This window comes from Pyricularia grisea, chromosome I (genome assembly GCF_004355905.1).
Source record: "Pyricularia grisea strain NI907 chromosome I, whole genome shotgun sequence".
Taxonomy (NCBI): domain Eukaryota; kingdom Fungi; phylum Ascomycota; class Sordariomycetes; order Magnaporthales; family Pyriculariaceae; genus Pyricularia; species Pyricularia grisea.
The window spans coordinates 1,664,917-1,682,829 of record NC_044973.1 but is presented as its reverse complement, the minus strand read 5'-3'; the positions used below and the strand labels follow the sequence as shown (position 1 = coordinate 1,682,829).

Here is a 17,913-nt window from a genome sequence, read left to right as displayed (position 1 = left end):
ACCAATACCGGTGCAACGTTGAGAGAAGCCAGGCACCCTACCACACCACCTTGACTTTATCCTGGTCTGGCCCCACCCTAATTCCCACCCTGTTCCTGGTGCTGTCTTTTCTGGTACAGCGATCACAGAGGAGGCGAGGCCGATGCGACGTTGGAGGAGTAGAGCACACAACAGCTTCCCCTTTTTTTTCTGTCCGATACTGGATGCCCAGACCCGCAGCTCCTTTGCTTTGCTCGACCCAATCAATCATCCCCATCCCTTCTTAGGTTTCCATTGAGGCCCTCCCAACTATCGTCTACGGTGCTCGGCCGATTGCTTTCTTGCCCTTTCTTGCCCTACCGCCCGCCTCAGTCTTTTTTTTACCACTCTCATTCCCTCGTTTTTTTTCTTGTTTTCGCCCTTCTTTTTCAACCCACTGCCGGCAAGGTCGTCAAGCAAGCACTACAGACCGGATATCACCCGTGTCTGTCTTAGCAGCGACAAGTACATTGGAGACTGGCAGAGCTGGCTGGACTCCAGTACTTTCGAGGGTACTCATTAACCTCTCGTCCTGCCTTGTCGACATTTTGGGGAACGACGGACCGAACCTTGACTGGAACGCACGAAGCGAGGGCATCATCCCGTTTGACACGCACCTCTTACCAGCGTTGGGGCCCTGCGCTACTTCGGATCAAACTCACAGACGTGGTCCGCCCCCCGATTTGACCGCACGCCGCATCTTGTTGACCAAGCGTTCGCTTCTTGACCTCGCATTTGCCCTTTTCTCGTCGGCAAATAGAGTGACGATTCAACTGCCATTCCGACACATCTAGACACCACCGCCAGGGCGGCGGAGTGGTGCTTCTTCAACAAGTCCAACAGAACACCGATCGATCACGCACGGCAGACGCAATGGCTCCCTCGCTGAACGCCCATTCGTCCTTCACGCGTCCCCGGACTGGGGACCGCGAAGGCCGGCCGACAACCCGTGATCAAGGCGACACCAACCTCATCATTCCGAGCCGTACCTCGTCATTGCACTCGAGGATCACGCAGCCGATCCCGTCCTCGCTGAACGTCAAGCCCCAGCAGAGGACACCCAAAACTCTCACACATGCCTACATGGTGTGTGGTGTTGGCCGTGAGCCCTCGCAATGGGTTAAGGCCCCCCCGCCAGCCCAGGGCAAGATTGGCCACATGAAGGGTGCAGTTGGCCAGTTTTGGCTACCGGAGATCCTGGGTAGCAGCCCAAGGCTGGAGCAGGACAACGAGATCGCCAGGTCTCTGCACGCTGCGATGAGAGTGAGTATACTCATCAAGCACAATGCGAAATTGCAGCGCCTTTGCGATTTCATGTTATCTTTGATCAATCTAACCATGCGTTTTATTTCCAGGCCTGCTTCCCTCACGATGTCGAGATTTGCACTGGTCGCAGCCAGCCTCACTGTGTCCACCATGCTTTCGTCCTGCAGCAAGATTCCTCCCACACTCTTTACGGTATTTGCCTGAAGGTGTGGTCGCGAGCCGATGAGAAGAGGGCCGAGACGATTAGGGAGCTTAGGAAAAGAACAGAGTCGGACTTCTACGACAACCCAGACGAGACATACTGGATCCCGTACTGTCTTTCGTTCCTTTCGCGCTACCCGCTGTACAACCTTTTGGGCGACTACCTAAGGGGTATGTGGATCCACTGGAACAAGGCCACTAACTTGTTCCATGCCGAAGAGGTCTCTCGAATCCTCAGCTTCCCCGCGCCGAGACTCAACGACCTGGTACGAATCGACATGAAGGACTACGCCCTCTGCTACCAATTCCCTTCGTCTCCCACTGGATTCCAAAACTTTGCCATGTGGCCCCTCTTCTCCTGTCTCTCAATTCCGAACATCGTCGGTGTCATTGAAGCCGCCATCTCTCCAACCCGTCGCATAATCTTCGTCAGCCACTATCCAGCAATGCTCACCATGGCTGCCGAAACCGTGCGCTACTGCGTCCGTGTTTACGAGTGGAGCGGTTTGTACGTGCCCATGGTGCACGCTCGTCACGCAAAGGAGCTCGTGCAAGAACCGGGCCCGTACATTCTCGGTGTTACCGCGGAGTGCAGGTCCCTCTTCACAGCCCCGACTGATGCGTTGGTGGTGGACCTGGACCGCAACTTCGTTCTTACCTCTAGCCCGCCGACCGCCTTGAATCCCAACCAGCGCAATAAGTTCGTCACCCGTCTGACACAGGCGCTTAACGGTGATGTTACTCCGTCTGGCGCTCCTGCGCACTTGCGCTCGGCATACGGCGGTGGCAAGCTGGTTCCAGCTGGTCAAATAATAGTTATGCGTGGTGAGGTCGAATCCATCCAGGACCCCGAGTGGTGGAACCAGGACGCTGTTATGGCTGTCATGGACCACGTTTGCGAGAAGATGGGCCGGAACACTGGTATCAAGGCTGTCTTTGGTGGCGCAGTCAAGAAGCCTCTGATGACCAAGGTTTCTATGAGACACCTCAACGAGATTGTTCGTGAGAGGAATCAGTACTCCCGGGATGCCCTGGAGGCCTGGCAAGACTTTATTAACCTGAAGGGCCGCATGGACACTGAGCTTGCCAAGGTCACCAAGCGCAACAACTACCTCAACGAGGAGCTCGACAGCTGGAAGCAGCAGGTAAGCACATCAACACTGTAATCTTGTCAAAGATGGGTCGCTAACCACAATACCATTAAATAGTTCACCAAGTTCCAGGCCTTCGCCGAGCAGCTCACCAAGGAGACTCAGGATCTCAAGGTCAAGATTGAGGGCCACAAGAGGGAAAATCGCCGCCTGGCAACACTTATTGACCAGCAGAAAGACGATGCCGCTCGCATGTCGGTCCGTCTTACCGGTACCGAGAAGCAGCGCGACGACGCCCTCGAGGCTCTTGTGCTTCAACAGGAGATTGCCGAGGAGCTCGAGCGCGAGCGCAAGCGCAACAAGAAGGAGCTTGCAGCCCTGCAACACACCAACCACACCATCACCAGGCAGCGCGACGACGCTCGCCGCGTGGTGTTGCACCTGCGCAGCCTTATCGGTGGCCAGAGCCACCATCTGGAGCACCTCGTCGGCTCTCTCACCAAGCCCGAGAACGACAACGACCTCGCCCACGAGGTCGAGGCTGGCTACGAGGACGATACTCAGGGTAAGTTCTAAACCTTTTCCTTTATTTTTTTTATTAATCGGGGTTCCCCCTGTGGTTATGTTGCCACCGTTTCATACAATTTCCTCCTGCATCGCCCATATTCTAACCCTCTTTCTTTTGTCTTCCGTTATAGATATGGAGAGCAAGCACCACAACAGCAAGCGCTTTTCTTCCTCAAGCTTCTCTGATGTGGCTGACCGTCACCTTAAAGACAAGACGGATGCTATTGCACACATCATCCGTAACATCGCAGAGCAGTGCCAGGCTGCCGTCGAGGGCCTGGCCCTTGCCCACGACGCCGAGATCGAGGACGGCTCCGATTCTGGTCACCACTCGAGCAACTACCGCCGCGGCAGCGGCCTTTCGGTCGCTGGCAGCGATGCCGGTACCCACAGCGAAGTCGGCGATGATATCAGCGTTCGCCTGCGCCCATCGTCGGGTCGCACGTCGAGCATCCCGCCGACGCCGGACTTGATCCCCAACAGGTCGAGCACCGCCCTTTCGATGGCCTCGACCACCATGACCACCCCGGAGCGGTCTTCCCAGCAGTACATGATCGGTCACGATATCCCAACAAAGATTGTTGAGGACGACGAGGATCTGGACAACGGTCCATCTGCCAGCGAGTCTGAGACGGTCAACATGCCCGCTCACACAACCAGCAGGGTTCTTGGCAAGCACACCGAGAGTCTGCTTCACAGGCCTTCGGGGGCTCGCATCAGCGCGCTTGGGGGCACCCGTTAAAACAGCATGCTTTTAACGACCTCTTGCTTTGCTGATGTTGGGCGTGGATTCTCGCACACGTGCCATTTACCGTAATTTTTACTATCTCTGGTCATAGTTTATTCCCCACATTACATAGTTCCTATGTCTTTACTGGCGTTGATGATTTCCTCTGTCTTCTAATTATTGCTGGCTTTTGCGCAGTATTGTTTCTTTTTCTTTTTGGTTTCCTTGACTGCTTCAACAAGCTTGAGGTAAAACACTGCCATACCACTCCTTCTCTTCTTGTCTCTATGTTGTGTTTTACGTGTGACTTCTAACGAAAAAGAAAGTCGCGGGGCTTTGGGGTTATTCGTGTTGGGGGATGTGTGATTTACTTGCGGACTACGTGCTACACCGCGCTTCTCCTATTTTCGCTTCTTAAAAGATGATGCGGCCATGTTTCGATAGCCTGCGCGAATTGGTGGTATTTTCTGGCAATTTTGTTTGAATTTTCATACCAGTCTCGTTATATTAGCGTAACAAACGGATTGATCGCATTATTCAAAAGAAGAAATTAAAACCCGTTCTTGATCTTTACTTGAGGCTGCAGCTGCTCAATATCCCTGTGTCCATTCGCTGCTGGGACTCAACAGATGCTCGGCTTGCCTGTTTGTTGGTACATAAGTGCTCATTAGATTAGGCCTGGTCATGTTCCCAAAAATGATTAGTGATGTTCGGATTTTTACGAGTGAGCCAGACTATTTATTTCCTCTCGAGGTACTTTCACCTGACCTACTCTGTGTATCGGCTGAAATTAGCAAACTGCGGCCACTGCCAAACAGGCATCACCTATTTTCTAGAACTAGACTAGTTTTGGTATCTGCTCGAATATGTAAAACGAGAGTATCCCCTTGACACTCATCCGCCCCGTAGATGTTGTTTCCCCCCAAGCAAGCATCACCAGGCAATCTTTGCAGTGGAACCAACAAATAAATAAACTTAAGTTTTATGTTTTCCTCTTTTTTTTCTTCTTTATTTTTCCTTTTTTTTTTGCTCATTTTTGTCCTGTATCACTTTTGGGAAAGGATGCCAGGCCAGATCTTTGCAATAATGTTTCGTAAAACACAAGAGAGACCGATGGAAAAGGGGGTATTCTATAGACATGCAGAAAAAAAGGAGACCAAAAACCAAACATTCCGAGGTTAAAGAAAAAAATCAAGAAAGAAACTAGAAAAAAGATTCATGACAGAGAATTTAAACAACAATTTGTACGAAGAAAAAAAAACACACCTCCCCCAAATCTTCTATACCACTTCCGAATAAAACCTCCACATTCATAATTCCGTAATAGGCATCTTTGTATAATCGTAGGCGAGCTCTCTCTCTCTCTCTCTCATTCGCTCACAGAACCTTCGTCCTCATCCCATCCGTCATCGCTAACAAAGCCGCTGTCGCCGGCACCGTCGTAATTGACTCCGTGACGAGTGCCGAGCAGCCCGAGCCCGAGTTGCTCCCTCGTCTCCCGCTGTATCTTCAAGAAGTAGCGTCTGAGGCTTCTGAGGCCTCTCAGAAACCCACGGTCGGGCTGGCCAGGGTGCTGTGGCGGACAGGGCCTGTCCTCGGCCCCATATCCACCGGACAAGGCTGTGACTCCATTGGCAAAGTCGGCAATCTTGAAATCAATCTCGCGCTTGTTACGCTTGCGCCCCTTTCGCGCGGCAACCGAGGCAGCCGTGCGACCTTCTTCGGTGTCCGTGGCAAAGTCTGTAGTCGAATCCTCAATCGCAGTCTCGTTCCCCTCATCGCCGCTCCGATCTCCGTCATAAAACATTAATAGGCTGGCGGCATAGAATCTGTAGTCGTCTAGCTTTTCAATAATGACCTCTAGCTCTCTAAGCTTGGACAGTACGGTGGGTATGTGCCGGAGGATGCTCGCCGGATCCACACCGTCGTACAAGAATCGCGTCAATGCCTCCTGAAATTCCGCTCCAGGTCTGAGGTCCCGACCGTAGTACTTGTCGCGAAATATATATGTCTGTTGGGCTGCGTCCCACACTTGCAACCCGCAGACCCGTACGCCGAGGCTCCGCGACGTGGTGGCCGCACACTTGCGTTGCTGTGAAGCCTGTTTCTTTGGGGTCGCGTCGACTCCGTATTGACGAGTCCCCATCTTGAGGTCCATGATGCATGGCCGTTTCATGCCTGCGGTCAAATCCTCAAGCAGGAGGAAGTACTCCACACGCGAATCCGCCACACGCGCCTCCTTTGGATTGACAGGTCGCGGTATTCGCTTGAACTCGGTCGCTGGGCTGGCGGCCCCCGATGTTACTGTTGATGGGTAATTGCTAATTGTCCAGCCGGGTGATGTGACAGGCGTCTCTTCAGGCTCCACATGCAAGGTTGCCGGTCCGACATCTGAATCTGTGCTCCTGGGGCGTCCGTTCCCGTTCTGTGTGGGAGGTTTTGATGATTTATCCTCCACTCCTGCAGAGACCAATCCGGTATCAAATTCAGTTTCCCGCTTGAAGTCCTCGTCATCCGGCTCTTGAAAGTATTGCAGTTTCCTCTCAGACGAATCCAATCCCTCTTTGGCCCTCCTGCGCAAAGCTGTGCCAGAGTACCGACGACGTTTACCCTGAGGAGCGCCCTTCTCGACAGGAATCTCGGGCTCTGGAGCACTTGTGCCCGTAATGTCCTTGGGTCCGAGATCCTCCTCTGCTTTGAGTCTTTCCTTGACATTCTTCGGCACCGATGTACCCTCCGAATGATCGATTTCGGGCCCCATGTCGCTCAAAGTGTTGCGTAACCGAGAGCTGGCCTGGCCAGTGCTAGAGCGGCGTGGGGGAAGATCAGGTTCGGATTCTGCCCTGTCATCCATGTTGCCTGTGGGCACCAAGAAGTTCGGCAGTGAGGACCTCGGAAGGGGTGCACGCTGCGAGTGCCACCTGCGGTGTGGCCGCATTGGAAAAGGGGTCTTCATGAAAACGTCGTTGAAAACCTTGTTGCGCAAATCCTTGTTGACAGTTGTCGCACCCCAGCTGTTTGCATGTCGATCCTCAAGCGTTGGCCGGCTGGCAGCCTTCTTCCGCCCATCCGGACTACAACCTGGCACGGTGATAGCTGAGCTGCTTCTAACGCGGCTGCCACCGACCTCGATAGCTGGACTTGGCGAAGGCTGCAGCAGATTGCGCGGCAGAATGTGTTGATTATCAACAAAAGTGACAGTAGGCACCGGAATTTGACTAGATTGCAGAGATTGACTGATTACTCTAGTGTGCGTAGGGGCCGCATTTGCATCCTCAGCTGGGCCAGTCACGGCTTCATGTTGACCAACAGCTCCATTGCTCCCTAGGGCCTTTTTCAAATCGCTCTGATCAAGCAGCTTTCGCTCCACAGAAGCCGTATCCTCTCTCTTAAGTGTGGATTTGCGGCGTGGCTGCTTTTTGAAAGTCACATTGAGAACCCCGATGTACCTGCAAAAGATCACGTCAGCGTTTGTCTATTCACGTAAAAGATAGTACCCAAGCTGTCGTGGAAACCTATTAAAAAACCAAAAAAACCGGCACTTTGACAGAACGTACCTAGGAAGGAAAGCAAGAAGATCCCTAACATCTCGCTCAATCCTCTCATAAAACTCGTTCTCGCGGTTGTTCAATTGTTTGCAGACTGCACGTTTCGAGAATCGCCAAAGTGTTGTGTGGCCACCGACTTGGTGTTTATAAGGAATCAGCTCAATGGCCTCCAAGGGTTGGGGAGATGGTGGATCTTCATATGTTGCTGCACTTTGCAGTTGTTGAGGTGGCCCATTCAGGTCCCCCCTGGGTGCTGCGAAATCTATGATAGAAGAGGCCCCCTGCACTGGTGGCTTCGAGACAGACGGCTCTAGAGTGGATCCTTGAGGAACAGCAGTCCGGTCTGCTCCCGTTAAAGGTACGGTCCCTGCCTCATCACCCGCTTCATCGCGACGATCGACCTCTGGCTCGTCGGCCTTGACGAGCCAACCATCTGCTCTGGGCGATACTCTCTGCCCGTTAGTTTGACCCGGGATACTCACGGGGTCTGTTGGAGTTCCTATCTGTTCCTGCGGAGCTTGGTGCGGCACGAAGACCGCAGAGGATATTTTCTCCTCTCCCGAGTCGTCTCCATCGTCGGTACTCCTTGTGGACAAGGTGCTATCGCTAGACTTCCTTCTTTCACGAGGCACCTCCTTCTCAAGCTCGAGTGCAGGCTCGGGCAGCACTTCATACTCCTTGGGTTGTGGGATATCCTGACGGCGATCTGCAAATTTGGGCGTGAAAACCGACTCGACGTCGGCAAAATAATCATTACCAGTTCCCTTCTTGACTGCATCTTTCTCCTTGGCCTTCTTTACCGAGGTAGAACGTTGGATTTGGTGAAATATATCAGTATGAGGATCCACAGACGTTGGTGACAATGAAAGGCCTGAATGGCTGACGTCGCTCTCAGCGACAGCATGTTCCGGAATTGTTGCCGGGGCCTCGAGACTCGGGGATGTAGCATCCCATACATGACCATTATGTTTAGAAGATTCTTTCTTCTTGTTTCTCTCTTCTGGTAGTCCTTCTTTGAAAAAACGAAGACTATGACTAGCTTTGCGGCTGCGATTGTTGTGCTCGACACCGGATATGACTTCAGTCACCGACTTCTCGACCTGCCCATCCTCGAGGCTGTTCGACTCGCCGCTGCCTATAGACCAGATCTTTTCGGGTCCTACGGATACCTTATGTTCCATACTTTGCTTCCTTGTAGGATTGCGATCATCAGCTGAGGCCGAGTCTGCTCCTTGCTTGATAGTTAAGCTTGGCCGAGGTTGCACGGTGGGCAACGTCGATTGCGGTTTTGCGCCCGCTGAAGAACTCAAAGGGGGTGCACTTGGAGCTCTCAATGAAAGATGCGTCGAGTCTGGGTAATCAGAAGACCCGACCCTGTCGGCGTTTTTCGGCCGGCGGCCATTGAGAGCCCGACTTCTGGCATCTAACCCGCTCGAATCCAACACATTGTAACCAGCGTGTAGGTGCAGCTTTTGGTTGGTAGCGGGAAGCGAGCCGGAGACGGTGAGGGTAGAAACCACGGTCGAGGCCGACATGACTGACGATCGAGGTGGGAGGCCAGTTTGCGTCGTTAAAGAGTTGGTGAGACCATGGGGTGTGGCATCGTTGCGGGTATCATTGGTTTTGTGGGGTGACGTAGAGATTGGAGTAGCGGTGGGCGAAGGAGAGGTGTGAGATGAACCCGGGGGTAGCGTTGGAGGGGCGCTGTGTGGTTGGTGCAGAGGGGAAGGAGAAGAAGAAGAGGGAGAGTTAAGACCCTGGTTGCCGGGACTATGTGACAGGACACGGTTCGGATCCGGCTGGGCAATAACGGGGGTCGAGGTATTAGATAGTATACCACGGGCGGAGGCCAAGGCTTGCGTCAGCAGGGACGGGCCAGTAGGTCGAGGTAAGACTGGGCCTCGGGGCTTTTTATTCTGGTCCGCATTACCGGCGCCATGCTGTTGGTTCTGCGCAGGGGTGGAAGGGCAAGCAGCATCTACGCCCGGGGTGAGTGGTGGAGGTGTAGCGTTTATCGTTGCAGCTGTGCCTGTGCCTGTGCCTGCGGTCGTGCTTGCGCTCGTGCCATTGCTTGTCTTGTCTGCCTCTGCCGCTGAGACAGGAATACGGCTGCGGTCTGGCGGCCCCTGCGACAGGACTGGTGCTGGATCGACATGGTAACCACACGACGATGGCTGAACTGGGTTTGCCGACTCGTTGAGTGGAGGTGGTAGTTGTGAATGTGGTATTGCGGTACTTCCAGGCTGGGGTGACGGGCTGGACATGAGGAAAACATTGGCGGGTGTTGATAGGGCGGAAAATTGCAGGTGTGTGTGGTGGAATCGATTCGCTGTCGGCGGACGCAACACTGCGAAGTAAGATCTCAAAGGTGCCGCTTGACCGTATCGATGTGCGAGGGATAGGCGGCGTGGCAAAATCGGCGGCGGTGATTGATTTGATTCTTAGAGAGTGGAGTGCGGGAGGCTTGCAAAAGCGCACTGGTGACAATGAACCAGAGCCGGGATACAAGGCACTCTCTACTCGGGGTTAACTTGTTGGGGACGCAGCTAATGGGAATATCCGAAATGCTATGCTTCTTCACAAAAAAAGATAACAACAAAACGACACCAATGCAATCATGTGTGTGTGTGTGTGACTGACTGACGCAAACGCACGCAACAGGAGGTACAAAGTACTTGGTGGGATGATGGAATGAACCAGAGCCCCAGAGATAGACGCAGAGCCAAGAGTTGCGAGCCAAGAGGAGGGGTGGCCAAGTGCACACAGGCTTTTGTTTGATTGGTTGGATCGATGTTTCTATGATTACGAGTTGGTATCCACAGCAGGTGGGGTTCCCCGCTATAGAGGTCCGCACGCAACTGCAACTGGCATTTGGCTGGCTGGGAACTGGAGATCTGGAGCCGGGCAAGGGCAAGATGGAGAAGGAACCAACGCTTGGGGTTCAAGCTAAAACCGGGCGGCCATCGAGGTGTCGTGTCGATAAGCTACAACCTTTACATATTACCAAGCCTTCTAGGTACACACTCCATACCTAAGTAGTTCAAGGTTTATCCAAGGTCCATAACCAACTTAGTAACATACGGAGTAATAGTTTTAACTCGTCTCTTGGATGTCCCCAGGTTGATGTATCTATCTGGTCGCCCAGGTAATGGGTGAATTGGCTAAATTGCTTCCTGGATTGTTTGTGGCCTAGAGAGATAGCTTGGGCACTGTCGGGCATCGATAGTAGTAGTAGTAGTGGTAGTGGTAGTAGTAGCAATCTCGTCAAAGCTCATCATCCCTTATCAAGACACTTTGCGCACGTCCACTTCTGGGATGGCTCTCCTATCTATCACTTCTGCGGTAAAAATAAAATAAAGTGTAAATTTAGTTACCTTGGTAGGGATATAACCGTACCTTATGCCTATTATCCTGTCGCTTTTTTCAATCTGATCAAGAACGTCACAGACGATCATTCCACAACTAGCCGATGTCAGGTTATCATCATTTCAAATACCTGGAGTAAAGAGGTACATCACTCACGTTGGAGTAGAGGACCTTGATTATCCACCAAACCCACCCGCCACGTTTTCATTTTCACTAGAAAGACTCGTTCGTGGGGTGGATGAGATATGGGTCTCGTCTCTCCCGAAACAAACGATACATCCCAGCTTCCCAGCTTCCCAGCATGCCGGTTTACTTGAGACGGGGTACCTGGGTAGGTACATAGGTACATCCGTCCATCAACTTGCAGTGGAACTTTGCTCAGCTAAGTACGGCAATACCTAGTCAAACCATGTATGTGCCTTGGCAGGCTGAGATGCCGTAGGTACTACCTCACCTTACCCAAGTGGCACCTACTACCGTACTCGAAATGACTCAGCTTTTTCGCACGTCGCTTGAAGTACAGTATAGGTGATTGATCATCGTCACGTTGCCGTCCTCTCGCCTGTGAGAGGTTCGCTGCTGTTATTTTACTGTTACACAACTTACTGGGTGTCAGTAACAAAAAGTGACAAAATACAACAAGAAAAGAAGAAAGAAAAAAAAAGAGAAGAGAATGACAAGAAATAAAATCCTATCAAATTAAACCGAGGCTCGGTTGGTCAGACAAGGGGCCATAACAAAACACAGCTTTCCATCTTTTATCAACAGTAACGCGAGCGGCACGGCTCGAATTGCATGCGCGTTCTAAAACTGTTTTGAGCTTTTAACGTAAGTGGCTATTTGATTTCAACCATTCATCCGACCTGATAAGCAACCCCTTTTTTCTTTCTTCATTTTCTTCTTTTTTTCTTCTCTCTACCGTACCCTATTGGTTTTAAACTGGGATGACGAAAGGATGGCGCATTGACTTGTCAAGTAAATTCGGCGCCAGTTAAACTCCGTAAGTACATTGTCTAAAAGAGGGAATCGTATATAAAAAAAAAAAAAAAAAAAAAAACGTTGACGGCACGGGCTTCATGCGAGTGCTTCGCAGCACCGAGATGCCTCCGCCACCAATCAAACATAAACGTGCCCTCACAACGTCTAAAAGCCACCCCGGATGCTTTCAACCTAACAGCCACTTTTGCCTGCCGCAACTCTTGTTTGTACGATGTTACTTCGTACCATGACTGCTTTTGTGAAAGCCCGACTATTTCTTTGCTTGGCTTAGGAAACTCTCAATGCCTGGTTGTGAAACTAGAAAAAAAAAAAAAAAAAGAGGAATCATACCATTTGACAGTGCGAGACTATCTACAAGTGACAACCACCCAGGTTGAGAATACAAGGAAGCGCGCCGTATGCTCGATCCTGTACCGACCATACCTACTTATTCCTGGCACCATTTTTTTACCCCAAGAAAAAGGCTGCACTATTCGCAGGAAACGATGCGGGATTTTCATCTCTCTTGTCTCCCAAGTACCGGCATGCTCACCACCATCTTTCAACGTATTAGTTGCTTGCAATTTATTGCCAACCCTTCAGATACGTGGCTTCATATGACTCCCGGAAATATGTATCTATATATAATTTTTTTTTTTTTTTTTTTTTTTTTTTTTTTTTTGCAACGGCCACAACGGCTCGGATGATCGGAGATCTAGTGTTGATTCTGGGTATTCGCGGCACAAAACGGGAATGTGAACCTGAACCTGAACCGAAAATCCCACACATTCTTTTCCCGCCCGTCAAAGGAGTGGTGGTTATGAGCTGAGATGCCCCCCAAACGAAATCCTGCATCAACCAGTCCCCCTTGTACCCGGTGCTGACATGCATCCATTGGGAGAAGGAGTGAGAAAGAATAAAAAAAGCAACAAAACTATGGGGAAGATTTTCATGCAAGTCCCCGTCAGATATCAACTTTTCGCCATGCTTTTTCCAGTTGGGGAGCGGAAAAAGAAGAAAAAAAAAAGAGAAAAAAAAAGAAAGCGCAAAACAGCGGTGGAGGCAAGCAAGCCAGCCGTCCAAGCATAGGCGACGAAGCGACCATGTGTATCTCTTTTGCGTACCAAGCCTTGCATTCCCTTCCGGGAGGCTTCTTCTACTCACATATGTTTTACTCCGTAATTCCTTGTGTTGCGGTGAATGTCCGTAGGGTTTTTGTGGCGCGCTGTTTACGAAACGAAAACTGCTTTCCCGGTTCCTGGGTAAAATCACAATATTGTTGAGAGATTCCGCCTCAAGTTGGACTTAGTTGTCCAAAGAGCGTAAGATATTACCCATCTACATTGCTACTGAACACCATACGTGAGACAAGGCAGCTCAGATTCCGTAACTTGTTTGTTAGAAATATACTTTAGTAATGCCAACCAAGGTAGTGATGGGGATCGACCCCCTAATTGGAACCAGACAAGCAAGTGGCTTTGCTTCTTTCTCCACTCCTTTCCTTTGTCTTGGAACGAGCTGTCAAAGAGATGCCGGGCTTGCCGGATTCATTACAATTGCGCAGCGAGGGTTTCATCTCAGACGTGTTACTCTTGCGTAGGTTGGAACACACCTCCCTTGGACTTTTGCCACGAATTTATCCCATTCTATTTAGGGCAAGATGGGAATCAGTTGCTGGTGAGTTGGGGCTGTAGATCAACCACCAATTCAAAACTGGGAAGCGATGGAGAAGACTCGATTTACTCTGAAAAGCGAATTAATCATGACTAGCTCTGTATAATTCTAGATAGTAGCTTCAATTCCAAGATCATGGGTTAGCCCTGGAAGCACGCTACCACTGCTAACATGCTCAATGCTGGGGGAAAGATCTTGAAATGACAGTGACAATACAGCGCTCCAAGAATCCAGATAACAAAATGCTCATAACTGCATCATAAATACTTTGCTCAGCCAAACACAAGGCTACCTTATACATTAGCAATGAATGCCTCACGCCCAGGGGCTTATGCCCATATTTAAACTCATATAGTTCCCTTGAGCTTCATTCTGCTCGCTCTCTCGGGCAGACTGCGTGAGTTCGACATCCACGTCCCACCCGCCCAGGAAGTCGCTTAGGTTATCAATAACAGCGCTAACATCGTCCACGGGCTGCTCGTTCTCCTCGTTCTGCCGCGGAGACGATGTAGGCTTACTAAGAATGCTGCTCCTCGGCCTTTTAGGTGCTGGTCGCACGCTAGCTGCGTCCGCCTCGGCGAATCGTCTCGCCACGGCATCGATGGGCTGGCTGCCGCCACCGGGAGATTGATGAACCAGGTCTGCATCGTCTGCAAGTGGGCGTTTGAGAGTTTTCGGCTTGAAAATCTTTCGCTCGCTATCAACCTTGGCGAAGTGGTTTTGGAAAAGCGTCACCTCGCTGGGGAGGTCATCAAAAAATGTCCGTGTTGGGGGTGGTGGCGAGTGCGGCCTTGTTGGGACGGAAGGGGGTTGGACAGACGAGGCGAGCAAGGCAGCTGCAGTTTTCTTCGCGCGTGTCACGTTACGCGACCTTGCCGACCGAGACAGACCCGCTTCGATGTAGTCCTCATCCTCATCCTCATCCTCATCCTCATCGTCACCGGCAGCGTCGTCTGAGCTACTGCTGTCTGACTCGCTGTCGTTGTCTTCGCTTGTGCTAGGTGATAATGCCGCCACAACTGATCCTTGGCCTTCCTCCGCTGAATCCTCCAATCCTGGCAACGGAGCCCACCTTACTCGCTTTGCTGGCCTAGATTCTTGTGCCCAAGGATTGACGCTGAGGATGTCTTGGGTGCACAACGTCCGGTTTGGGGTATGGCGTGACTTGCGTCTGTCACTACGCGGAGAGGGAGACAAGAACCGACGGAAGGGTTTGAGTGAAAAGGTAAGCTCAGGCGTAGGTAAGCTAGAGAGTTGGTCCTCTGGGGTCGATGGACGGCAGCTGACCGACGCGGCGGTACGCTGTGAGTTGCTGTGGTCCGGCTCCTCCGATTTTCGGGCGTCTGTGAAGCTTGGTAACACGGGATTGGGAACGTCTTGGCTGTTTATACAATGTCTTAGTGGTAATGGTGACACAGCCGCTTGACCACGTTTGACACGCGGCGTCGCCATCTCTTCCCCGGCCCATGGACTTTGCGCTACCGGCGTCGGACTCATTTGTGAACTCGTGTCCCTGTCAGAAAACGAAAAATGAATCCTAGGCAGCGGAGGCGATGATCGCATGTTTTGAGATAGGCAAAATGAATCATCATTCATGTTGACAGGGAATGAAGTCCTTAATAAGCTATTTTCTGAAAGCCGCCATGGACTCTGGTCTTGAGTTGCAAGTTTGGGGCTCCCTTCCGTATCTTCAGCAGGTCGTAGGATTTTTTGAGCAGCGACACAGTCTCGAATCTCAGTCGCGCCATGGATCGGTTGCTCTTCAGAATCGATATCACTTTCATCCTCGCTTTCGTCTGTGCTGCCATCATTGATTGAAAGCTGTCGACTCAGTGAGCTTGTGCATCGGCTAGACCTAGCAGGGGACTTCGACAAGCCTTGAGGGATGAGAGCGTCCGGTTTCATTTTTTCAACACTTTGCCTTGTGAGCACTTGGTCTGGTAGACTCGCCCTTGTTGCCTCTCGACCCGAGACAGAACCAAGATACATATTCAGACTTGATTGTGCGATATCCCTGAGGGAAGACAGAGGCGAAATCATATGATTTTGCAGGGGTTGAGATGCCGGTCTTTGTGTCCTCGTGGATGAGACAGCATGTTCTGATCTCGCCGATAAAGCAGTCAGAGGCTGGCTGGACGAGACTGGGCCATATTTGGCGATTCTAGCAAATCTGGAATTATCCAAAGACGCAGATTGCGAGTTTGTCGATGGGCTCCCCGAGGCGCCCTGAGTAGAGCCGGGATATGGGCTCTTGTCTTCTCCTGCCTTCCTTAGCCCCAAGTATCTTTGCGATCCAGCTGGCGAAACCTCCCTATACTCTCTGTCAACCTTCAACTGCGAGTATAGCTCCGGTACGCCGGAGAAATACCCTTGAACCAGTGTTGTTTCATCTGCCTCAAAATTGGTTGTGCTTTCGCTTCCTTTATCAATGGTAGTCTCTGCAATGATACTGGGCCTGTTTGATCTGGTTTGAGAATTCTGCTGCAGGCTTACTAGGTGATCGCCAGCTGAAAAATCGGTATCGCTTTGAGAAGAGCACCTGGACCCCAGTTGGCTTTGCAGAGCGTTCAACTGCGAAGAAAGAAGAGTCTGGCTGGCCCCGAGAAGAGAAGTGATACTAGTAGCCTTTACTTCGGAAAGGCGTGCAGGGATAGGTGATCCATTTCCTATGGGCTTTGCCATGCGGTGGCCTTGGGTAGTGAGCCTCGCCTTGACAGCGGAGAGGTGAAGTGGCGCATCTTGCACCGCTATTGTTCCACCATCACCATCACTATCATCATCGTCGTCGTCATCCCCAACGACATGGTCACTCCCAGAGTCGATTTCGAGCTCGCCTCCATTACTAGGCTCAGAGATTGCGTCGAGAGCCTGCTTTTGGATTGAATTTTTGTCGGATTCCTGGCTCGCTGGCTCGTTTTCCTCGTTTCCGCAATACGGGGACCCCCGGGGAGCCGGGCTGACTCCTGTAATATATGTCTGCGCTGCAAACTGCTCCCCTTTGTTTCCAGTTTTGTTTGCCTGACGAACCTTTGCCTTGAAGCAGAAACTCTCGTCTTTCTGAGTTTCGAAGATCTTGGACGAGTCTATGCTAGAAAGAGGACTACTGCTATATGTGGCGGGTGTGTCACGCAATGGACTCGCTGGCTTGCTGTTGTATGATTCCTTGCGTTTGTGGAAAGAAGATGGCAAGGAAATGACACGGGGAGCCGCGCAAGGTTTCTTTCCTGAGGTCGCAGCATCTTTCCCAGGATTCGAGGTGGCGCTTGGCGCTTTCGAATCCTGGAAAGGTTTGAGGCTTTCACTGATGAAAGAAGACTCTTCGGGCACAGTCGACTCGTCGATAACAATGCCAGAAGATACAGAAAGCCGTGGCTTGTCATACGATTGGATGGCAGGACTCCTAGGAACGCCGTCTGAAGCAATTTCTGTAACTATGGCCAAAGATGCCCTGCTGTCACTTGTCCTCTTGCGCTTAGTTGCCACCTGCTCTGAAGGGGAGCTAGGGGGGAGTCCATGCTGTTCTACCAGTCCTGGCTTGCGCTTCTTGACGGGAACTGGGCGCCTCAGCCAGTCCACCGCTGATTGCTTCAAACGCTTCTTTGGGTTGAAGGGGTTCGGAAGGCCATTAGTATCAGTCACTGGCAGAAGTGTGGGTGCATGTTCCTTGGCTGTTGATTCCGAGACCACCCTGACTGAAGGGAGCCGTGATGCTGTCGTCTGTGTTTGATTCGTTGTCTTTTTATCCATGGGAGCGGGGTTGATATCAGTGGGAGTATCGAGACAACTCAGAGTCGTCTCTGGCATTGGGTCTCGCTTAGTTGTTGATAAGTGCTGCTTCGGAGGATGTCTTTTGGACTTGACTTTTGTTTGCTTCGTGGCACCGGTGGTGAGAGTTCGCTGACTTCGACTGCGCCAGGGGTTCTCCCAGCTCTTGCTGTCAAAAGGCCCTTTGAGACTAGCTGACATGATCTCGGGCGGATGTTGGCTGCCGCGTTGTAGGTAGGCCTCGAATTTCGCACGGCATCGTTCTGTTCGCTGGGCCGAGCTCTCGTAGTACTCGTCATCGGAGCCGACATAGACAACATCTTCGGGGCGGTGGTATGATTCAGAAACGAAACCTTCCTCGCTGCCGTCAAGCTCATGAATCGTCGAGAGCATGGCAGCACTGGAGTCTGCCGTGCGAGGGGGGACTTTCCTTGCTATCATGTTGAGCACACCTCTTTACTAACTTTGATAGTTTCGATTTGCATGGGTAGAGGACATGAGGATAGAAGCCCCTCTATGTCGCCTTGAAACTGAGTGGTAATTGTCGCATTCCGACCGAAAGGTGATCTACCGGAGCCGTCCATAGGTTTTTGGACTGTGCGGCAAGCCGAAGTTTAATCCATGAACGCGGTAGTCACGGGCGACGCGGTAGGTTGCAACCACTTTACGCGTGCACGTCCCTTTCAGGCACCTGGCTTGCTGGGTACCTACC

The 17,913-nt window shown here is 51.6% G+C and overlaps 3 protein-coding genes across 3 annotated transcripts; 1 reads left to right on the top strand and 2 right to left on the bottom strand.

The window, feature by feature from the left end:
- Nucleotides 1-266: 266 nt before the first annotated feature.
- On the top strand, nt 267-4,431 carry PgNI_05537 (uncharacterized protein). Its single transcript, XM_031125568.1, has 4 exons — nt 267-1,281; nt 1,374-2,630; nt 2,694-3,141; nt 3,275-4,431. Exons 1-4 carry the CDS (start codon nt 892-894, stop codon nt 3,883-3,885), a joined length of 2,706 nt encoding a protein of 901 aa, XP_030981920.1. The 5' UTR covers nt 267-891; the 3' UTR covers nt 3,886-4,431.
- A 223-nt stretch (nt 4,432-4,654) lies between these two features.
- On the bottom strand, nt 4,655-9,929 carry PgNI_05536 (uncharacterized protein). Its single transcript, XM_031125567.1, has 2 exons — nt 7,428-9,929; nt 4,655-7,319 (listed from the first exon to the last, which is right to left on the bottom strand). The coding sequence occupies exons 1-2, from the start codon at nt 9,680-9,682 to the stop codon at nt 5,240-5,242; spliced, it is 4,335 nt and encodes a 1,444-aa protein (XP_030981919.1). The 5' UTR covers nt 9,683-9,929; the 3' UTR covers nt 4,655-5,239.
- A 3,822-nt stretch (nt 9,930-13,751) lies between these two features.
- On the bottom strand, nt 13,752-17,642 carry PgNI_05535 (uncharacterized protein; the record flags this gene model as incomplete). Its single annotated transcript, XM_031125566.1, has 1 exon — nt 13,752-17,642. One exon carries the CDS (start codon nt 17,640-17,642, stop codon nt 13,752-13,754), a length of 3,891 nt encoding a protein of 1,296 aa, XP_030981918.1.
- Between the last annotated feature and the right edge of the window lie 271 nt (nt 17,643-17,913).